The sequence below is a fragment of the Mus caroli genome, chromosome 17 (genome assembly GCF_900094665.2).
Source record: "Mus caroli chromosome 17, CAROLI_EIJ_v1.1, whole genome shotgun sequence".
Taxonomy (NCBI): domain Eukaryota; kingdom Metazoa; phylum Chordata; class Mammalia; order Rodentia; family Muridae; genus Mus; species Mus caroli.
In genome coordinates, this window is record NC_034586.1 from 27996980 (window position 1) to 28018476 (window position 21497).

Genomic DNA, 21497 nt, shown 5'->3' on the forward strand with positions numbered 1-21497 from the left:
GCTGCATATGTATCAAAAGATGGCCTAGTCGGCCATCACTGCAAAGAGAGGCCCATTGGACTTGCAAACTTTATATGCCCCAGTACAGGGGAACCCCAGGGCCAAAAAGGGGGAGTGGGTGGGTAGGGGATTGGGGGGGAGGGTATGGGTGACTTTTGGGATAGCATTGAAAATGTAAATGAGGAAAATGCCTAATAAAAAATAAATTAAAAAAAAGTTATATAGACTTTGGGTCTGGTTAATTTGGATATATGATTTTTTAAAATATTTATTTTATGTATGAGTGCTCTATCTGCATGTACACCTGCGTGCCAGAAGAGGGCATCAGATCCCATTATAGATGGTTGTGAACCACCACGTGGTTCCTAGGGATTGAACTCAGGACCTCTGGAAGAGCAGACAGTATTCTTAACTGCTAAGCCATCTCTCCAGTCCTTAAAAAATTTTCTTTTATTATTTATATGTACGTGTGTGGGTACGTGCATGTGACTGTAGTGCCCAAGGAGGCCAGAGGGGACATCATGTCTTTCTGGATCTGGAGCTACAGGAAGTTATAAACCACTCTGTATATGCTGGGACCTGAACTCAGGTCCTCTCTAAGAGCAGTCAGTGCTCTTAACTACTGAGCCATGTCTCCAGCATGATATGTGGTATTTTCATTTTCTTGCATGTTTTTTTTTATATAATAAAGCTTTTTAAAATATAGAATATTTAGAACATGTGCTGGGCTTGTCGATAAGTCAGTAGTGTGCTTGCCTAGCGTGCATGGAGCTGTGGGTTTAATCCCTAGCACCCCTGTGGTGGTGGCACACACAGCACTTGGGACCTATTTGGCTTACACTCTTAGATCACAATCCATCAATGAGTGAATGAAGTAAGGCAGTAACCTGAAGGCAGGTTTGACAGCATTAGCTCCAACTAAGGAACTCACTTCCCAGTCAAAGCACAGCAGAAACCATGCAGGACGGTGCTGCCAGCTCACTTGCAGGTTCATCCTTAGCTAACCTTCCTGTATAGCTCAGGATCACATGCCCCAGAACACTGCTGCCCACAGTTAACAATCAAGACAATCACGCTGATCTGAGACACACTTCTGAGAGACTCTAGGCTATGTCAAGTTGACAGTTGACGCTAAGACTATGTCTCAATTTTTGTTTTTAATATCTTTTCTTTTTTTTTTTTTTTTTTTTGGTTTTTNGANANNGGGTTTNTNTNTNTANCCCTGGCTGTCCTGGAACTCACTTTGTAGACCAGGCTGGCCTCGAACTCAGAAATCCGCCTGCCTCTGCCTCCCAAGTGCTGGGATTAAAGGCGTGCGCCACCACCGCCCGGCTTAATATCTTTTCTTGTATATATACTAGACTATATTTTTGTTGAGTCATAATTTACAATTAATCAGTTTTTACAACATTTCCATCACTTTAATTACGCATCATTGATCAGTCTCCTCCCATCCCAAGCTTTAGGCAGTTGTCGATATGATTTCAGTCTTTATATTCTAGATTGCCTGTTCAGGTTGGGCTTTTCCTTTTAAGATTTATTTATTTTTATAGTTTTTAATTATGTGTATATGTGTGTTTGCACAGGGGAGGTGCATATGGGTGCAGGTATCTGCAGCGTCCAGAAGAGGGCATCAGATTCCCTCGAACTAGAGTTACAGATGGTTGTGGGTAGCCCAACTTAGGTGGTAAGAACCCCTGTCAGGTCCTCTGCAAGAACACCATGTGCAAATTTTAACTGTTGTTGTTGTTGTTAAGACAAGGTCTCAGGGGCTGGAGAAATGGCTCAGCGGTTAAAAGGTTATCCTCTGCCAGAGGTCCTGAGTTCAATTCCCAGGAACCACATGGTGGCTCACAAACATCTGTAATGCCCTCTTCTGGTGTGTTTGAGGACAGCTATGGTATACTCATATACATAAAATAAATATTTTTTAAATAGTTAAAAACAAAACAAAACAAAACAAAACAAAAAGACAAGGACTCAAGTATCCTAGGCTGGCCTGTAACTCACTGTGCACCTGCAGACAAACTTCTGATTCTCCTGACTGCAGATGGGTCCTGAGCACTGGGATCCCGGGCCTGCCTAAGAGTAACCTGCCTGATTTTATGTGGTAGTAGAGAATGGACCTAGCAGGATTACTTCACCAACTGAGCTATATCCCTGGCCCAATATTGTAAACATTGGATGAACTAAAGAAAACAGCTCTTCATTGGTCCAAGCCAGTTTTCAAGTGGCCATCAGCCACAAGAGGCCAGTAGCAGCCAAAACAGACTGGGCCAACAAATATTCCTTCCAATCCTCAGAGAAAGCTCTAGTGACCAGCACTGAGCCACAGTCATTCTTAGCTGGCAGAATTCTAATGCACACAGAGCTACTTCCAGCTACCGTATCCTTCTGGTGCAGTCAGTTGTCCAGTTGTATTCAACTGGTTGTCCAAGTTTTCCTTCTATGACTTTGTCTCCATTCAGCTGTGTATTATCACCCTGGGACTTATGTTCTGGATCTTTACCAACTCTTAAGTTCTATCATGACCCCTTGGATGGACCGTCTTCTGAGACACTCTGACGGCTGCTCCCCTCGTCCCATTTCTATCAGCCTTAAAGAAGTTACAGAGAGATCAACACCCCAGGCCCCTAAGAGCAGTTTGGATGACATCTAAGAGGGGATAATGGGCCATGAATGAGCCAAGCCACCCCTCTTCTTGCCACTCTGGACTGAAACAGCTGGACTGACACCTTCAGTGAACTTCTCTGTGTCACAGCTGGACTGGAGCCTTCGCTGCATCAGTGAACTCTGTGTCACCAGCTCAGATCAGCGTAACACCCTCTAGGAGCAGGTCAACTCCTTGACAGATCCGGTACTCCACAGTTCAAAAGGACTAGCTCTGACTGCTGCCCTCCTTGATCAGCGCTGCTTCCACACCAACAAATGCTGTCTGGTTTGAAATGGGGCCTAAAGGCACAGGGACCAGACAAAAGTTCCTCCTGGCTTCCTCCCACTCTGTCTCCTCCCCTGCCTCACGCTTTCTCCCTTCTTTATCCTAACACCTACATTTTTACCGTGTCTTTACATGTTTTGCTTACTGAACTCAGTGGCTCTCGCCCCACAACAGCTCCATTTGTTCCTGACACATCTATGAAACGATAGATGCTGAATAGAAAAGGGACTGTCATCTCTTCCACCACAGGCCAGATTCAGTTCTTCACATTAACCCTTTTTTGACCCCTCTTCCTGTCCTCTGCTGCTTCGTAGCCCCCTGCTGCTTCTGCTAGCTCATTTTTCTAGCAGTCCTGGCCATGGGACCAGTCACTGTCACCCTGGGACCTGCCTCTGCCCACTTTGTCCCACTCTTGTCTTTTCTGCCTAGGCTCTTGCTCCTCCCCCTCCCTCAACCTTCCCAGAAAATCTCTCAGTTCTACTCTATAACCAAATCATCTGCTTGTGGCCTTCTAATAAATATTTTCCAGCTCTCCTCAGGAATGTGGAGTGACAATGGCCTGATCCATCACAGCTAATCAAGACTCTAGCATACAACATGGCCAGAGAGTAGCCCTTTACTGGACCCAGAGCTAACCCCTCCAATAAAGACTCTCCTCTGGGGAAAGAAAAGAAAAAGCTATAACATCCTGCCCTGCGTCTTTTTATATCCTCTCAGAATTGGGACCGAGTTTCCTGCTGAAGGACTACACTTCCCAGCTTCCCTTGTGGACTACAGGAGTCCTACCTTATAAGAGGCCACATCCCATCTTCCCCTGTAAGCATTTTGGCATCCACACAAGATGCCCCAAGTCTCACCTTAAATCAGATCAAGCCCTTTTCTCTCTACCTTTGGCCTCTCTATTGCTGCCTTTTAAAAGTTAGCTACCATTCATCAACCATGAATGACCGCCCTCCCCCCTCCTCCCCCGTGCACCCCTCCCCCCCAGGTCAATGGCCTGTTACAGTAGCTCTTACAGGACTAAGACTACTTAGGAGAGACATCAACTTGCCATAAAAAGCTGGGAGTGTCTGAGTTTGTTGAGGCCCACTTAATGCAAAGCTGCTTCTTAAATAGAATCTGAGTTCTAGTTCCAATCCTTGGTGGAACCCAACATGCTACTTATGACTGTCTCCTTTTAAGAGTTAATTCGGGGAGCTGGGAGATAGTTCAGTGGTTAAGAGTACTGGCTGATCTTCCAGAAGACCCAGGTTCAGTTCCCAGCATCCACATAACAGTTCACAACGGTCTGTAACTCCAGTTCCAGAGGATCTGATGCCCTCTCCTCTTCTGGCCTGTGTGGGTACTGCATGCCTGGGGTACACAGACATACATGCAGGCAAAACACCCTACACATAAAGAAAACATAAATAGACTATTTTTAAAGGTATCCCAATAGAGCCTGTCAATTATCTGTCCAGGAGTCTGCCTTTGTCCCGCCAAAAAATCTGAGTCATCTGAAGACATGCTAAGGACAGGAAAGGACTAATTATCCCCTTAATGACATTGTATTTTCCCTTCCTAGGAGCCTCTCCCTCAAAGCAGCTACTTGCAGGACATCCATCAGGCAGGCAGCACATTGGAGCCACCACTATGCACCCTGCCAGCTTTTCTGAATATATTTTTCTTTTTCTGTGTGTACATCGTTTTGTGTGTGTGTGTGTGTGTGTGTGTGTGTGTCTGGAATTATAGGTGGCCATCACACCCACTTAGCATTTACATAGGTTTCTGAAGATTCGAACTCAGGTCTTCACCCTTGCATAGCAAATGCATTGGCCACTGCACCCCTTTTCTTTCTTCTCAATTCCTTTTCTTTCAGATCCTGGCTAAAGCCTGGACATGAGCCCGCACTTGTCCTTGGAAGCTCACCTCTCCCCCAGCTCCCACCAGGCTGCGGCTTTCCAGCCACAGCTCAAAAGACACGGATGCATCTTCTCCATCTCTCTATTCCAGGGAGACTGACAGCTTGCTTGATCTGTTGCTTTGCTATCAAACTCTAGTCTAACTGTGTTTGAGCTTCCTTCTGAGACCATTTCTAAATCCTTTTGTTGTTGAAACAAAGGCCCACCCTACTCAGTAACGCTGTAAAGGTGGGATGCTCCTGGTGGGATGCTGCTCCACAGGCCGGAGTGCACAGCCCAGACCTTCATCCAACACACAGACCAAGAATTACCCAACCATAGATGTCAATGCTGATGAAGAACCAAGGGTACATCAAACAAATGTGTGTGTCTTAGAGTGTCTACAGCTGTGAGGCCTGTGGATATAAGAACCCTTGCTGTGATCCTTGCTCATGACATACCCAAGCCAAGCAGGCCACTACCAGGCAGCTGCCCCCACAGATCACCACATGCAAGTTTATCCCACTGTCTAGCAGGTAGCAGGAGAGTCTGTTTCCTTAACAAAGCATCTAGACAGACTCCGGGTACAGCACACTAAGAAGCAAGCTCGTGTGCTTGGTCAGTGTGGGCAAAGCATGAGCTCTTATCCCCAGTTGGTGATGAAGTCCCGTTGGGGGATGTTTTTGTGCACTGTGCATTCAGATGCTGATTTCTGTTCCCGGAGATCTGGTTACAGTCCAGACTTTGGTCTAACTTGGTATTCTGTAAAACAATGTTCTCCATCGCTTCCTGATTGGTTAAATAAAGAGCTGAATAGCCTATAGCTGGGCAGGAGGGCAAAAGGTGGCATTTCTGTGCCTGGCAGAAAAAGAGGGTCTCAGGTGAGATACAAATAAAGGTGGCAGAGCAAGCCTAGAATGGCAGGTAACAGGCCACGTGGCTGGGAAGTGGCCCAGGGCCAGCATAGTCAGGTTAAAATAGCTGAGTGTCTGCCCAGCCATAGTGCCTGAAGCGTTTAATAAATATAAAAGTGTCTATGTCATTATTCAACAAGATGGAGGGGCATAGAAAAGCCGAATACTTCTATAGTTTCCTTGTCACAGAGTGGGGAAAATTTGCCAGCTATTCATCTAACAGAGAATCAATAATCTGAATATATAAAGAACTTAAAATATTATACACCGAAAGAATAAATAACACAATTAATAAGCAAACCAATTAGCTAGGCAATTTTCATCCAAGCAAAGGAAGGTGAATCTCTGTGAGTTTGAGGTCAATCTGATCTACATAGCAAGTTCCAGGCCACCCAGGACTACATAGTGAGACCTTGTCTTAGACAAAACAACATCATCAACAATAGCAACAAAAACCAAACAAATGGGGACTGGAGAGATGGCTCAGCGGTTAAGAGCACCGACTGCTCTTCCAGAGGTCCTGAGTTCAATTCTCAGCAACCACATGGTGGCTCACAACCATCTGTAATGGGATCCGATGCCCTCTTCTGGCTAGTCTGAAGACAGATACAGTGTACTTGTATATATGTATATATACAAATAAATATATATTTATTAAAAAAAAACAAAAACAAACAAAACCCCTTATTCATTTTTAGCCATAAAGAAAACTTACAAAATACAAAAAAAAAGTACATACATATAAACCAAACTAAACTGAGATGTGGTTGTGCACATCTTTATCCCAGCACTTGGGAGGCAGAGACTTGCAAAGGGTGGTTATCTCTGAATTTAAGGCCAGCCTGGTCTACAAAGTGAGTTCTAGGACAGCCAGGGCTACACAGAGTAACCCTGTCTCAAAACAAAACAAAAAAATAAAAATAAAAACAGACAAAAACTATACTTAGATGCTACCAGAATGGCTTCAATCATGAAAACAGCCCAAAAAAGGGAAGAAGAAGGAAAGAATATAAGTACCTGAGAAAGGGTCTTCATGCACTGTTAGTGATAAAGTAACTAATAGAGGAAGTAGCCGGGATAGAGAATGCTATGGAGGGTCCTCACAAAACTAAATGTAGAACTACCCTAGGGGCCTGGAGAGATGGCTCAGTGGTTAAGAGCACTGACTGCTCTTCCAAAGGTCCTGAGTTCAAATCCTAGCAACCACATGATGGCTCACAACCATCCATAATGAGATCTGACACCCTCTTCTGGAGTGTGTGAAGACAGCTACAGTGTACTTACATATAATAAATAAATAATTCTTTAAAAAAAAAAAAAAACTACCCTAGGTTCAGGTATGGCCCTCCTGTGCCCCTGGGTCTATACTTGAAGGCTAAGTCAGCATACAATAAGAGACGTCTGCATGCCCATGCCAACTGTGGCACCCACATTGCTATTCGCAGCCAGTACACTATGGAGTCAGCCTAGGTGCCCACCCACACTGCACACAATGGAGTTGCTCAGCCTAGGTGCCCACCCACACGGCATACAATGAAGTGCTACTCAACCAAAACAAAGAAAGAAATTGAGCTGGATGTGATGACGAATGCCTAACTTGGGAAACAAAGGCAGGAGGGTCCAGATTTCAAGGTCGTTGACTACACAGTAAGTTGGAGGCGAGCCCAACTTGCATGAGACCCTGTCTCAAAAGTCAGGGGAGCCAAATTAAACAATCTTCAAGAAATGGATAGAACTGGAGATCATCACAGTACGTGAAGTAAGTCAGACTCAAAGACAAGCACTTTGGGTTTGATCAACGATTTGGACGCTAGAAAGAAGCCCGGGAGGAAGGGGAGGAAGAGGAGTATCATAATGTGAAAGTGGGGGATGGGGTCAAGAAGATGGGGGAGGGAAAAGGAAGGGAATGGGAGAAAAAGGGAAGGGAGGGGAGGAGAAGGGCGTCTACATCTTTTCTGAACCAGAACACCCCGTGGGTCCTGTTCCATCCGTTTGGGAGCCCTGGCGCGCACGCCTTGCTGTCCACATAGGTGTGACTTCACATTAGGAGGGCAGCGGCACCACAGCCCCTCCCCACCCCCTCCGCAGCACTTACCAAGCTCATCCACTGCATTGACGTCGGCATGGCTGGCGATGAGCTCTTCCACCATGCCCTCCACTGCCAGGCGGGCTGCCAGGATCAGTGCAGTAGAGCCATCCGCCATTCGGGCATCCAGGTCAGTGGAGCGGTTCCTGATGAGAATCTAACAACAACAACAACAACAAAAGCCATGGCAGGACATTATGCCAAGGGAGGAGTATACCACACCCTGAGCCCCAAACTCCACAGCTTTGGAACCCAGGAGCTACAGGTATTTCCTGACTTAAGATGAGGTGCCATTCCTGCTAAGCACATTATAAATCAAAAATATGCTCATCCAAAATGGATTTAAATAACAGTCTGATATGGAAGGACAGGGAGATGGCTCAGGGGACAAGCACCTGACGTCAGAGCCCAAAGTCTACGTAAAAAGCCAGTCTTGGTCATGAGTGCCCCAGGGCTGTGGGGAAGAAGACAAGAGGATCAAGAGAGCTTTCTGGCCACCAGCTTAACTCCAGGCTCGCTGATGGGCTCTGTCTCAAAAGATTGGGTGGAGCACGATGGAGCAGAACAACCAACAGCCTCCTCTAGCTTCAGCAAGCTGGGCAGTGCACATACCCAGGTACACAGACGCCACACAAACACACACAAACCAATCAGCATAACACACACAGACACACACACACCCCAAATAAATGTAATTTTAATGATACTTTTTAAAAAATTCTATCCAGTGTTAGTGGTGCAAGCCTTTAATCCTAGCACTCCAGAGGCAGAGGCAAGTGGATTTCTCTGAGTTCGAGGCCAGCCTGGTTTATGGAGTGAGTTCCAGCACAGCCAGGACTACACAGAAACCCTGTCCTGGGGGAAAAAAAAAATCTAGGTGAGACACTACCTATTCCTATTTCCAAATGACAAAAGCCTTGCAAGACAGACCGGGGCTCCAATCTAGGTGTGTCTGATCCCCTCCCACCAGCTCTGCAGTCTGAAGAGACAGGCCTGTCTCACCTGGAAGACACCCTGGGCATCAGCTGTCACTGCGGTGTGCAGAGGGGTGCGGCCCGAATGATCCTGGGCGTTGGTGTCCGCCCCAGCATCCAGGAGACGCTTGGCTGCATCCGCTCGAGCGTAGCGGGCAGCCAAATGCAGGGCGGTCTCGCCAGTGCGGTCAGTCCGTGCCCCGAGCTGGGCCCCTTGACAGATCAGATCTGAGATGATGCTGGCTGATGTGTCATCCGCCTCATCCTCCTCAGCTGGCATCGGCTCCAGGGCTCCCCCACAGAAGGAGGCCAGCATAAGTGGGGTGAAGCCATCTGCAGGAATCAGTAGTGTGTCACAGGCATAGGGGTCTTCCTGGGGCAAATGTCAGGGGCACTGTGACACACAGCACCACAGACAGAGGTAAATTCTCCCAACTGCAAAGCCACCCCACGAAGATTACATGATGGACCGCAAAAGCGATCCCAGGAAGCCGAGCACTTGGAATAAAGGGGAAGGGTACCACCTTTTCCTAGTTCTCCTTCTCACGAATTCCCTAATAGCAAGCCCTACTTAGACCAGATGGGGACTGGTTTATCTGCATATTATAGGCCCTAGCCACATTGATTGGCCCAAGAATAAGTACGAGGTTCTAGTTCACCCTGTCAGTATTAATCTGAGACTCTCCTGACAAGCCATATGGCTGAAGCTAAGAGGGCTAAAGGGGTGAGGAGGGATTGAACATCCAGGATCCAGGAGCTTGATGGATAAAGAAACTACAGAGAAACTGGACAGCGTGAATGAGATCCCTCGGACCGAGATAGGAGATAATCAACTCCAGTAAGGCGTCCTCTGACTTCCGAGTACACTAATACACACAAATAAATGTGATTTTTAAATAAATCCCAGCTGGATATGATGGCATACACATTTAATTCCAGCACTTGGTGAACAGAGGCAGGAGGATCTCTGTGACTTCACAACCTGATCTACATTATGAGTTCCAGGATAGAAAGAGCTATATAGTGAAATCTTATATAAAAGGATAACAAGAAAGAGGAGGAGGAAGAGGAAGAGGAAGAAGAGGAAGAAGAGGAGAGGGATGAGGAAGAGGAGGCAGAGGAGGAGGAAGAAGAAGGAGAAAGAGAGAGAGACAGAGAGAGAGAGACAGAGACAGAGACAGAGACAGAGACAGAGACAGAGACAGAGACAGAGAGAGAAGTAATGGTGGTGCTGGAACAAGCCTTTAATTCCAGTACTCGGGAGGATGAGCTAAGTGGAGCTCTGTGGGTTTGGAGCCAGCCTGGTCTACAGAGTAAGTTCCAGGACAGCCAGGGCTACACAGGAAGAAAGAGCTGGGGTTGAGGGAGCAAACACCTTTAACCCCAGCACTCAAGAGGCAGAGGCAGGCGGATCTCAGAGTTCCAGGCCAGCTTGGTTTATGAGTTCCAGGACAGCCAGGGCTACACAGAGAACCCTGTCTTGAAAAACAAAAAGAGAGGGCTGGTGAGATGGCTCAGCGGGTAAGGGCACTGACTGCTCTTCTGAAGGTCCTGAGTTCAAATCCCAGCAACCACATGGTGGCCCACAACCACTCATAATGAGATCTGACACCCTCTTCTGGTGTGTCTGAAGAGAGCAACAGTGTACTTAGATATAATAATAAATAAATCTAAAAGAAAAAAAAAGAGAAAAAGAAAAAATAAGGAAAAGAAGGGAATCTTTTTTGGGGGGCGGGGGGGCTCGAGACAGGGTTTCTCTGTACAGCCCTGGCACTCACTCTATAGACCAGGCTGGCCTCGAACTCAGAAATCCTCCTGCCTCTGCCTCCCGAGTGCTGGGATTAAAGGTGTGCGCCACCACGCCCGGCAAGAAGGAAGTCTTAATGTCATAAAAGAAAGAGTCCAGGGTCCACACAGCCTCAGGGTTCTCAGTTGCAGCCAGCCCACCTTCTGCTTCACCTTGCATGGCATTCCAATCACTTAGAACACATGCAGCAGGCCCAGAGGCCCAGAGGCTCCCAGAACCCCCACATGGGATCCAGCAGGTAGGACCAATGAGGGCCTCTTTGGGAGGGCACTCACCAGGCCCTCGGACGTTGACGTCCACTCCGTCTGCATCTGCATCTCCCTGAGGAGGAGTCAGCGCTGTGGCTGGTGCCACACGGATATCAGCAGCAACCAGGTGGTGTTGGGTCCACTGGCGACAGTCCTCAGGTTCCTCTGCACCCATGCCCGGCTCCTCTACCTGGAGTAAAACAGATACAGGCTCTCACCTCTCATTTGCTGTGGGAGAGGCAGTAACAAAAAAAGGTGGGCATTCCCACCTGTGTTGCTGATAAAGCTGTATCAGGTGTAGGAGACCAAAAGCAACCTGCTGTCTCACAAAAATAAAACAGAGTTGGGGAGAGTGCTCGGCAGGTAAACGTACTTGCAGATTAAATGTGCTTCTCCACACATTGCCATGGCACACACACCAACGTGTACACATATACACAAAAATAAAGATTTAGCTGGGTGGCAGTGGGGCACACCTTTAATCCCAGGACTCAAGAGACAGAAGTAGGCAGATCTAAGCCGGGTGGTGGTGACGCACGCCTTTAATCTCAGCACTTGGGAGGCAGAGGCAGGTGGATTTCTGAGTTCGAGGCCAGCCTGGTCTACAGAGTGAGTTCCTGGGCAGCCAAGGCTACACAGAAAAACCCTGTCTCAAAAAAACAAACGAATATTTTTTTAAAAGAAAAAAGATATTTTTATTTAAATTATCAAAACTTGTCACCAAACCCAATGACCCTGTCTCAAAAAAACAAACGAATATTTTTTAAAAGAAAAAAGATATTTTATTTAAATTATCAAAACTTGTCGGGCTGGTGAGATGGCTCAGTGGGTAAGAGCACCCGATTGCTCTTCCGAAGGTCCAGAGTTCAAATCCCAGCAACCACATGGTGGCTCACAACCATCCGTAATGAGATCTGACTCCCTCTTCTGGTGTGTCTGAAGACAGCTACAGTGTACTTACATAGAATAATAAATAAATCTTAAAAAAAAAAAACAAAACCAAAAACCAAACAAACAAAAACTTGTCACCAAGCCCAATGAGCTGATCTCTGGACTCCACACAGTGGAAAGAGAATAACTCCCACAGTTGTCCTCTGACCTCCCTCCCCCATAATGTAGCTCACATGGCCCACACACAAAATAAATAAATAATAAGTGAATGCAAAATTTTAAATTAACAAACTATAGCCGTCACGGTGGCACACTCCTGTCATGCATGCCTGGTGGGAGACCAGAAGACGTCAAACATCTATAGGAACTGAAGTTACAGACATCTGTAAGCCACTGTGTGGGTACTGGGAATCAAACACAGGTCCTCTGGAAGAGCAGCCAGCATTTAATTGTTGAGCCATCTCTCTAGTCTCCAATTTTTAAAAATAAATATAAATAAATAAAAAGAGCAAAATATTTGGAATTTTAAAAAATTAAATGCAGTCCTCCAACCCTGGATACTTCAGGTCCCTGGTAAAAGAAATATGGAGACTGGATGTTGTGACTCAAACCTGCAGTCCCAGCTACTGGAGAAGCTGAGGCAGGAAGACCTTTTTCCTTCATACATTACCCAGCCCTCAGGTTGCATGAGTGTGCAAGCTTGTGTGTGTGTGCATGAGTGTGTCTGTGTGTATGGAAGCCAAAGAACCACCTCCTATGTCATTGCTCTGTAGCACTCTCCCTCTTTTTGTTATTGTGTCATTTTTCGAGACAGGGTTTCTCTGTGTAGCCCTGGCTGTCTTGTAACTCACTCTGTAGACCAGGCTGGCCTCGAACTCAGAGAAACACCTGCCTCTGCCTCCCGAGTGCTGGGGTTAAAGGTGTGTGCCATCAATCTCCGGCACTATCCATCTTCCTTTATGAGACAGGGGTTCTTCTAAGAACTTGCCAAGAAGGCTAGGCTAGTTAACCAGCCAGGAGTTTGCTCTCGCCACCTCAGCAGCACTTGGGACTACCTGTGTACCACAGAACGTCTGGCTTTCTTTTCTTTCTTTACCAACCGAGCCATCTGAAACTGAAGAGCACAGCCCAAATAAATGGGTGTGGTTCCTAAAGATAGATGGAACCCTAGACCAGCTGGGGACACTTTCAGGCTGGGGATGCTGGACAAAGAACAGAAAGCCAATCACTCTGTGGGCTAGGGTGTTCCCTCTAGGGCAATGGTTCTCACTGTTCTTAATGCTGCCACCCTTTCATATAGTTCCTCATGTTGTGGTGACCCCCCCCCAGCCATAAAATTATTTTCACTGCTACTTCATAACTGTAATTTTGCTACTATTATGAATCATAATGTAAAAACCTGTGGTTTTCAATGGTCTTAGGTAACCTCTGTGGAAAGGTTGTTCACTGGGACTACCTGTATACCACAAGATGCCTGGCTTTCTTTTCTTTCTTTACCGACTGAGCCATCTGAAACTGAAGAGCACAGCCCAAATAGGTTCACAACCCACAGGTTAAGAGCTGCTGCTCTAGGGTGACCCTAGGCAGACCTGGGAGCAGGAACCTGTGTGAGGAGGAACCATATGAAGAAGGGGAACTCACTCCCACCCACCCAGGGAACCCATGGTAAATCTCTGTTCCTCCCAACACAGCAACAGAGTCACATTAAGGAGAAAGTGAGGTCACACAGATGTGGAAACTGTCTGGGGCTGAGGCAATAGGGAGAAGAGAGACTTCCCTGGTCTCTCCAGCTGACTAGGGAATCCCAACTTGGAACCCTGAAGGAAAGAGTCAGAGAAGCAGGTAATACCTTCAGTCTCTTGGCCTCTGGACATTCTGAGTCATTCAAGTCTGTGACCACCTCCCCCATCAGACTCTCACCCTTGGCCATGTTCCTTGAGGAAAACAAGAAGAAAAAGATGTGAGAAAGTACACTAGAGAACTCTGGCCTGGGAGGAGGGTTTAGGGTTCGGTTCAAGCAGAGGTCATAGAGGCAGGTAAGGGGTCAGGAACTGAGGAGGGGTCCTGGGTTGTTGACAAAGATTCCAATGATGGATAGGAGGATAGAGATGAAGTTGCAGGAAGCATGTCAGGTGGCAATCAAAATGTTTTCTCTTTCCACCTGTGAGTGCAGGTATGTGTTTTGGGTGCACAGGTCTGAGGTTGATAAAGAGGAATCTCTCCTCAGTCTTGGTCATCGAGGAAGGGTCTCTCAGTCAAACCAAGAGCTCACTGATATGACTAGACTCACTAGTCAGCTTGCTCTAGGGACCAGGACTCCATCTTCTAAGTCAGGCTGCGGGGCCCACTGAGCACTTAAGGATTTTATGGCATTTATACAGGTTCTAGGGATCCAAACAATGGTCTTTACACCTGCCCCACACCTCACATCTGAGGTGGCCAGAATCTTAAGGTGAACTCAGAGTCGAGAGTGGCACACACAATGGAACATGGATGCATGAGGGTAGATGAGACAAACTGCAGGGGCAGAGGAAGTTTCCTCTCATAACTTTGATAAAGGAGTTATCAAAGCTCATGGAAGAGTAGTTACTCTCTCGTGACAAATGGGATAGATAGCCAGGCTTGAAACATCAAGATGAGGAGTCAGGAGTCCTGGTGTCATAGGGAAGGGTTAAGAGCAGAGTATGGCTATTGGTGTTGAGGAATAAGTCAAGTTGAAGGCTTAGGATTGAGGCTCACAAGGGAATTAACACAGGATTGGGTGGAAACAGGGGGCTGAGGTGAGGTCAAAGGTACAGGTGGGTTGAAGCCAGAGATGATTCAGGAGTCATCAAGGACCCAGTCGTGGTCAGGGACAGGTTGAAATGACAAAAGTCTTGAGGTCAGCAGTCATGCGGGAATAAGGATGATTTTTGTGAGGTTAGCTCAGGATAGCGTCAGGGAAAGATATGAGTCAGGAAATGTATAGAATTAGAAAATCACGTCAAGGGATAGGGGTTGGGGCAATCCCCAGGGATCATGGGGTCATAGGTCAAGAGGATTAACACTGAAGGCCCAGATGGAGTCTGTAGTTAAGGTTAGGTTGGGGTCAGAGGTTGGAATGTGACCGAGGTGGGTATGGTCTAGAGCTTACAAGGGCCCCACAGTTGGGGATGTAGAGCAATGAGGTTCTTACTTCATGCCCAGTGCATCTTGTCCCACAGGCTCCCTCCGGCCCTTGTGGCCAGCAGCTATGTCCTTGTGTAATGCAAAACCCTCAGGGAACCAGAGGGTGCTGTGCTCTCGCTTGCGCCTGGCAACCATGACACCCAGGATGAAGATGATGAGTAGAAAGACAGCCCCTGCCACCAGCAGTGGCAGCAGTGGCACGCTCTGCTCTGGGGCCTCCAGCGGCTCTCCTGTAGGATGGAAGCAGCAGATGGGCCTTCAGCCAAGTATCAGGGCAGGAACAAGTGAGCAGATTTCAGGCATGGGCGATGCTCAGCTATAAGCAGGGCTGTAGCCATGGAGCAGGACTACAAGTAAGGTTTCAATTTTAAGTGGCTCTTACTCATGGGGTTGGCTTAGCTATGGGACAGCTTCAGCCAGAAGATGGGGCTTTACTCACAGGGCTTCAACCACACTATAGGATTCAACCATCTCTGGGGCTACATGCTCTAATGTACTACCCTCTAATGTACTTCCCAGCTCACCTCGCACATCCCGAAGTGGGTATGGGAAATCAAGTCGCTCCACTGCCGACAAGGCTCCCAGGTAGTCAGCAGCGCTCTGGGCATCAGGGAAGCAGTGGTCATTCTCAGCTGACTGCAGACAGAGCCGGTTGTCAATCTCCAGCATCACTACAGAGCTGTGGGAACAGAGCAGAGGGACCCAAAGGCTCAACACTGGTCTACAGCATCCTAGACACCCAACCTCAGAGAGCCACATCCGTCTCTACTCTCTATGCCTCTACCACCCACCCAGCTCTCAGCTGGCATCCAACTCCACTGTCTCTCCCAACAGATCTTATTGGTCACAGTGTCTCAAAGCTGCCCTGGTGGAGTCTGCTGGTGTCGCCCTTTGCTGGGATGGTGTACCATGTCACAGTTTCTCTAAAAGCTTGCTTTTTCTCCTCTATCCTTCTTTGTGGTATTGGAGATGAACTTGGGGCCTTGAATATACAAGGTAGGTTCTCTACCACTGAACCACACCCTCTACTGTCCCCCAATCCTTAGGTCTCTGAGAGTCCTTAGATTCCTTCTTCAATTCCTTCTCTCCTGCTTCCTTGACTCTCCCTTCTTTCCTTCCAATGGCCTCCAATGCCCAGTTGTCTTGTATGCATCTTCAGCCCTCAGTCATCTCTTGGGGTTCCTCCCCATACCTCAAGACCCCCTAAGAATAGCAAGTTCCAAGGTGTCCCCTGCTTAGCCCTATATCCTCATCACTAAGCTACTTTAGCCAAGATAGGGGCCATGTGTCACCTCACCCATCTACTTGACTTCTGCCTGCATCCAATCAGAACCCACAAACCACAGCATCTCTAAAGTTCAGCCCTCCTTTCCTTGTCAGGGCCCAATCTTCAGGCCCTGGTCCACCCTCAACAAATGCCTCTCCCTCTTCAGGTTCCCCCTACCAGGTCACCAGTGAGCAAGTTCTACAACTTTCGTGAGATGAGGGGAAAGGGGAAAGAAGAGAGTGGGGAGGAAAGAAAGTGAGTGTCAGGGGCGATAGTGTATGCCTGCAATTCTAGTACTTGGAAGGGCTAAGTAGGAAAACCATGAGTTCAAAGCCAACCTGGGCTACAGACTGAATTTCAGGCCAGTGCCTATAAAACACAAACAAAGCAAACAACAAGAAGAAAACAACAAACAAGCCAGCGCAATGGCTCACAGGCAACATGCTCATCATGCAAGCCTGTCATCCTGATGAGAAGAGAGAACTGACTTCACACTGCTGTCCTCTAACCTCTACAGGCATGCAGTGTCATAAGTGTCATGGCACTTGGGGACCTACACACACACATCATGCACACAAGAAGGTGCTGTCACCTGCATTTGAAGAGTAAACTCTCAGCGCTGCAGTGAGGCTCCCTGTAGTGTACACAGGATGAACCCCACCCATAGCAAAGATGTCAACCCAACAGACACGGAAAAACCTGTGGAAGGCGCCTTGCCAAGAGAGCTCTCAACCAAGAAACATGAAACAGAAAGTCTGGATCACGGGTGCTCTAACCGCTGTACCCAGCCCTGAGCCACAGTCACTCACCCGATCACCTCAGGACCCAGCTCACGACGGACCCGGGATTCAGAGCCAGGGCTTGGCCGGTGATAGGGGAAGACCATGGCCTGGCCACGTGCGTCCAAGCGGAAGCGCAGTGAGGTGCGCAGAATAGCGCTGAGTCGCTGCAGAAAGTCGGCACTGGAGCGCAGCAACTCTTCAGGAGGCAGAAGAACTGTGAGGACCAGAACCCCTCGGGCCAAAAGGGCCGGGACCTCGCTGGCACAGTCTAGCCCATCCCAGCCACACTCCTCAGTGTTGCAGCCCTGGTCACAACGACCATCTGCAAAGTGGTCCGCGCAGTACTTCTCATAAACGGGGCTGGGGACAGAGAACACAAAGTCAGAGATTCTTCAGGTCACCTAAATGCACACACAGCGAATAGCAGTAGTGGACAGTGCTGGGATGGGTTTGGGAATGGTGGTGGTGGGAGATGTTCTTGCATATGCTTTCTGCAAATGCAGTAGTTGGCTGCATAACCACAAGTTCTGTGTTCCTAATTTGAAATAATTGGGACTAAAACTATTTCAGAGTTCAAATTAGAGTTTCAGAATATTTACACATATGCTTAAATATTATTTATGCAAATAAATGCAATGAGATATCTTTCTATAAATATTTTAAAATAAGATCTCATGTATCTCAAGCTGGCCTCAAACTCCCTATGTTAGTCAGACAGGCTGGCATATACCTCTAATCCCAATACTCCAGAGGCAGAGACAAGGATATCTCTGTGTGTACAGGGCCAGCCTGATTTACACAGCCAATTCCAGCCAGGAATTGTGAAGCCCTATTTTTCTTTTTTATATATATATATATATATATATATATATATATATATATATATATATTTTTTTTGGTTTTTCAAGACAGGGTTTCTCTGTGTAGCCCTGGCTATCCTGGAACTCACTCTGTAGACCAGGCTGGCCTGGAAATCTGCCTGCCTCTGCCTCCCAAGTGCTGGGACTAAAGGCGTGCGCCACCACGCCCCGCTGAAGCCCTATTTTTAAAAAAGAAAACAAAACTATGTTGCTGAGGGTGATCTTGAACTTATTATCCTCCTGATCCACCTGCTGAGAGCCAGGATTACAAGCACACAGCACCTCTCACAGTTTAGGTGGTGCTGGGGACCCAAGCCTGGCTCTGTGGATGTTAGGCAAGCATTCCATCAAGTAAGCTACATCCCCAGCCCTCTATACATAATTTATATAAGGCACCTCTGGGATGAGGCCCAAGTCTAAAGACAAAAATACACATACCCAAAAGTAACTATATATTTTTAGTGTGCCTGCCTTTGGTGGTTGTTTTATTTCCATGCTGGGCGGGGATTGAACCAAGGGCCACATGCCATCTAGGAAGGTGCTCTGCCACTACAGCCCAACCTGTGTCTGAATTTTGACTGTAACTTATCAATGGGGCAAAGGATGGAATTTTCTACCGTGGCAACATGCCCATGCCCCACATGACTCAGGAATTCAGGTTTGGGATTTGGGATGCTCCACCAGTATCACTATTGGATGCTATTGAATGAGCACCTGCTGGGGACTCCTGTTTTGCTTTGTTTGTTTGTTTGTTTTTGTTTTGAGACAGGGTATCACTGTGTGGCCTTGGCTAGCCTAGAACTCGCTATGTAGATCATGCTGGCCTTGAATCTCTACAGAGACCTGCCTGTCTATGCCTCTGAAATGCTGGCGTTAAAATGTGTGTGCAACTAGACCCAGTTTAATTTTTAAATTTTTAAGAAAGACAAATGAACAAGTCCTAAGTGTGGACAGATGGGATGTGTAACTGCAGGCAGACAGAAGCAAATGGCCAAGATATGTAGGTGAAAATATAAATGGGCAGAGATGAGGCACATGGGTGGAAACAGGCGGATGAAACCACCAGTGCCCTGGTGGTAGCAGCTGGAAGGGACAGCCCATCAGACGAGCCAAAAACAGACTGACAGACAAACTGGGACAGATGTGGCTCACTGACAGTGCAACATATAGATGGATAGAAGAACAGAGTCAAGGGGCTCACTTGCAGGTGCGGTCGCGGCCACCAGAGTAGCAATCAAAGTTGTCATAGAGGCAGGCTGGAGAGCTGCAGGCCGGGTCACACCGGCTGTTGTTGAAGAGACGCCAGCACTGCAGTGCCTCACACTGCCTCCAGGGGTCGTCCACGTTCAGTGAGCAGTCACCGCCATCCCAGCCACAGCCTGGGCTGTTGCACTCCCGATCGCAGTTCTGGTCCCCTCGCTTGGCCTGGCAAGCCGCTCGCGGGCACCGTGGCTCCTCAGGGACCTCAGGGGCTGCTGCGGAAGGGGTCTCACAACGCGGGCCGCCCCAGCCCAGAGCGCATACACAGCGGAAGAAAGGGACACTCTGTACAGGTAGGCACGAGCCCCCATGCAGACAAGGGGCAGAGGCGCAGCTGGTGGCGTTAGTAGCTCCTGAGGGTGACGCCCTAGAAACCCGGCAGGAGGGCCCGGACAGCCCGGGAGGACAAGCGCAGCGTGGTCCACGGGCTGTCTGCTGGCATGGGATACCCACTGGGCACTGCAGCTCTCGGCAAGAGCGTGCCACCCGCTCACAACGCAGACCCCAGAATGGCTAATGGTGAAGTGAGGAGACAGAAAAAGAAAAAATTGGTAGTGAGAAGAAACAGGAGGGTGGAAAAGAGAGAAAAGAATGAAGGTCAAGACTTGAGAAATTATGACACCCCCATCCCCACCCCTCCAATTCCAGCAACCTCCCCTTTCCTCTACTGACGTCATTTTGAAGATAAGCCATACCTTCCCAGGAGGCAACAAAGCCACGTCACAATTTCACTAAGTTACACTCCAAACCATAATTCAGCATCTCAGAACCTCTTTTCCTTCTACTTTTTCCGTATAGACATATGCTTGCCTAAAGCCACAGGCCTTTCTTTCCCCAAGGGTTCCAACCCCTACCAATCACACCTACCTGGACACAGTGACAGGTGAAGGTCAGCCCACCTCCACGGCCTAGGCTGTGACGGCACTGGCCTCCATGCTGACATGGCTGGGACTCACAGGGGGACAGAGCAATCTGACAGCGAGGCCCTGGACAAACAGATGCAGGAGGATCAACTACAGAAGCAGAACCACATCAGGTTTCTGGCCAGGCTCTCTGTCATTCTTACCTGTGAAGCCAGGATGGCAGACGCAGCGGAAATGCCCACCTGGATCTTGTAGGCAGTCCCGAGTATGCGCTGCATGGCAGGCACCCGGGCGACACTCATTGATGTCTGCCTCACAGTGCAGACCTGTGTATCCTGGGGGACAGTTACAGCGGAAGCCACCCACCAGGTCCACACAGGTGCCATTGTGTAGGCACTGGACGCCTGAGTCCAAGGATGGGCCTGGGTCACAGTCGTCCTCATTGATCTCACAGAGAACTCCTAGGGTGTAGGAGCATGGTCAGTGGAGGCTAGAAACTCATCCTTTTATCCTGCCCCCCAACCCTGGCCTTAACATACCCAGTGTGCCAGGGGGACAGGAACAGAGATAGCGGGCCACAAGATCGATACAGGAGCCTCCGTTCTGGCAGGGCTGGGAAGCACACTCATCTATATTATCCTCACAACTGTCACCAGCATAGCCAGCTGGACACTGTATTGAGGCAAGAAAGGAATTCACTCAGCCCCGAGGGACACAGACGTGCCTCGGCAGACCTGTGAGCACACAGAATCTCACCACAAAAGGACACACATAGACATCCAACACAAAGCCAGTGTAGGGGGCAGACTTACCCAGTACAAGGAAACACACTGTGCACATACTTGTTATTTGTGTGTGTGCGTGAACTTGAACCAAACCTAGACATATCTGGGAAGAGGGAATCTTGCTTGAGAAACTGCCTCCTTCAGATTGGCCTATAGCACGTCTGTGGGGACATTATCTTGACTGCTGATTGATGTGGGAAGACCCAGACCACTCCGGGAAAGCAACACTCTTCTATGGTCTCTGCTTCAGTTCTGGACTATAGTTCCCTGCCTTGGGCTTCTTTCACAGCTTCCCTCAATGATGGACAGTAACCTGTAAGCTGAAGTAAATCCTTTCCTCCCTCAAGTTGCTATTGGTCAGGGTGAGACTGGGAAGGCCACCAGCACACTCAGTACAGAGGGAGATATGCTCATGAGAACACGCAGGAAAAATACCCAGGTACCCCAGACCACGTATCCAGACACAATGGTAAGTCACTCATACCCAGAGGGAGACACAGAACTGGAGACAGAAACTCACATGCCCCAAGTCCATCCACAAGTGCATGAAGGTTAGGAGCTGCAAAGATGGTTCAGTGGGTAAGAGCACTTGCTGCACACGCGTGAAGATTTGAGTTCAAATCCTCAGTACCTACTTAAAAAGCTAGGTGTGGGGCTGGCGAGATAGCTCAGCGGGTAAGAGCACTGACTGCTCTTCTGAAGGTCCTGAGTTCAAATCCCAGCAACCACATGGTGGCTCACAACCATCCGTAATGAGATCTGGCGCCCTCTTCT

General features: G+C 48.2%; 1 protein-coding gene and 1 long non-coding RNA gene across 2 annotated transcripts in view; one reads left to right on the forward strand and one right to left on the reverse strand.

The window, feature by feature from the left end:
* LOC110312608 overlaps positions 1 to 17610 on the forward strand; it is a 30308-nt gene extending 12698 nt beyond the window's left edge. The window contains exon 2 of the long non-coding RNA XR_002380064.1: positions 15426 to 17610. This is a non-coding gene — a long non-coding RNA (uncharacterized LOC110312608). The remainder of the gene's footprint in view (positions 1 to 15425) is intronic.
* Notch3 (notch receptor 3) overlaps positions 1 to 21497 on the reverse strand; it is a 47772-nt gene that overhangs the window by 4950 nt on the left and 21325 nt on the right. Inside the window, exons 21-31 of the mRNA XM_021186339.2 lie at positions 20478 to 20610; positions 20142 to 20399; positions 19943 to 20061; positions 19017 to 19588; positions 16983 to 17315; positions 15431 to 15585; positions 14914 to 15136; positions 13588 to 13672; positions 10875 to 11037; positions 8821 to 9125; positions 7828 to 7975 (exon numbers count right to left, since the gene is read on the reverse strand). Of these exons, the coding sequence (XP_021041998.1) occupies positions 7828 to 7975; positions 8821 to 9125; positions 10875 to 11037; positions 13588 to 13672; positions 14914 to 15136; positions 15431 to 15585; positions 16983 to 17315; positions 19017 to 19588; positions 19943 to 20061; positions 20142 to 20399; positions 20478 to 20610 (2494 nt within the window). The remainder of the gene's footprint in view (positions 1 to 7827; positions 7976 to 8820; positions 9126 to 10874; positions 11038 to 13587; positions 13673 to 14913; positions 15137 to 15430; positions 15586 to 16982; positions 17316 to 19016; positions 19589 to 19942; positions 20062 to 20141; positions 20400 to 20477; positions 20611 to 21497) is intronic.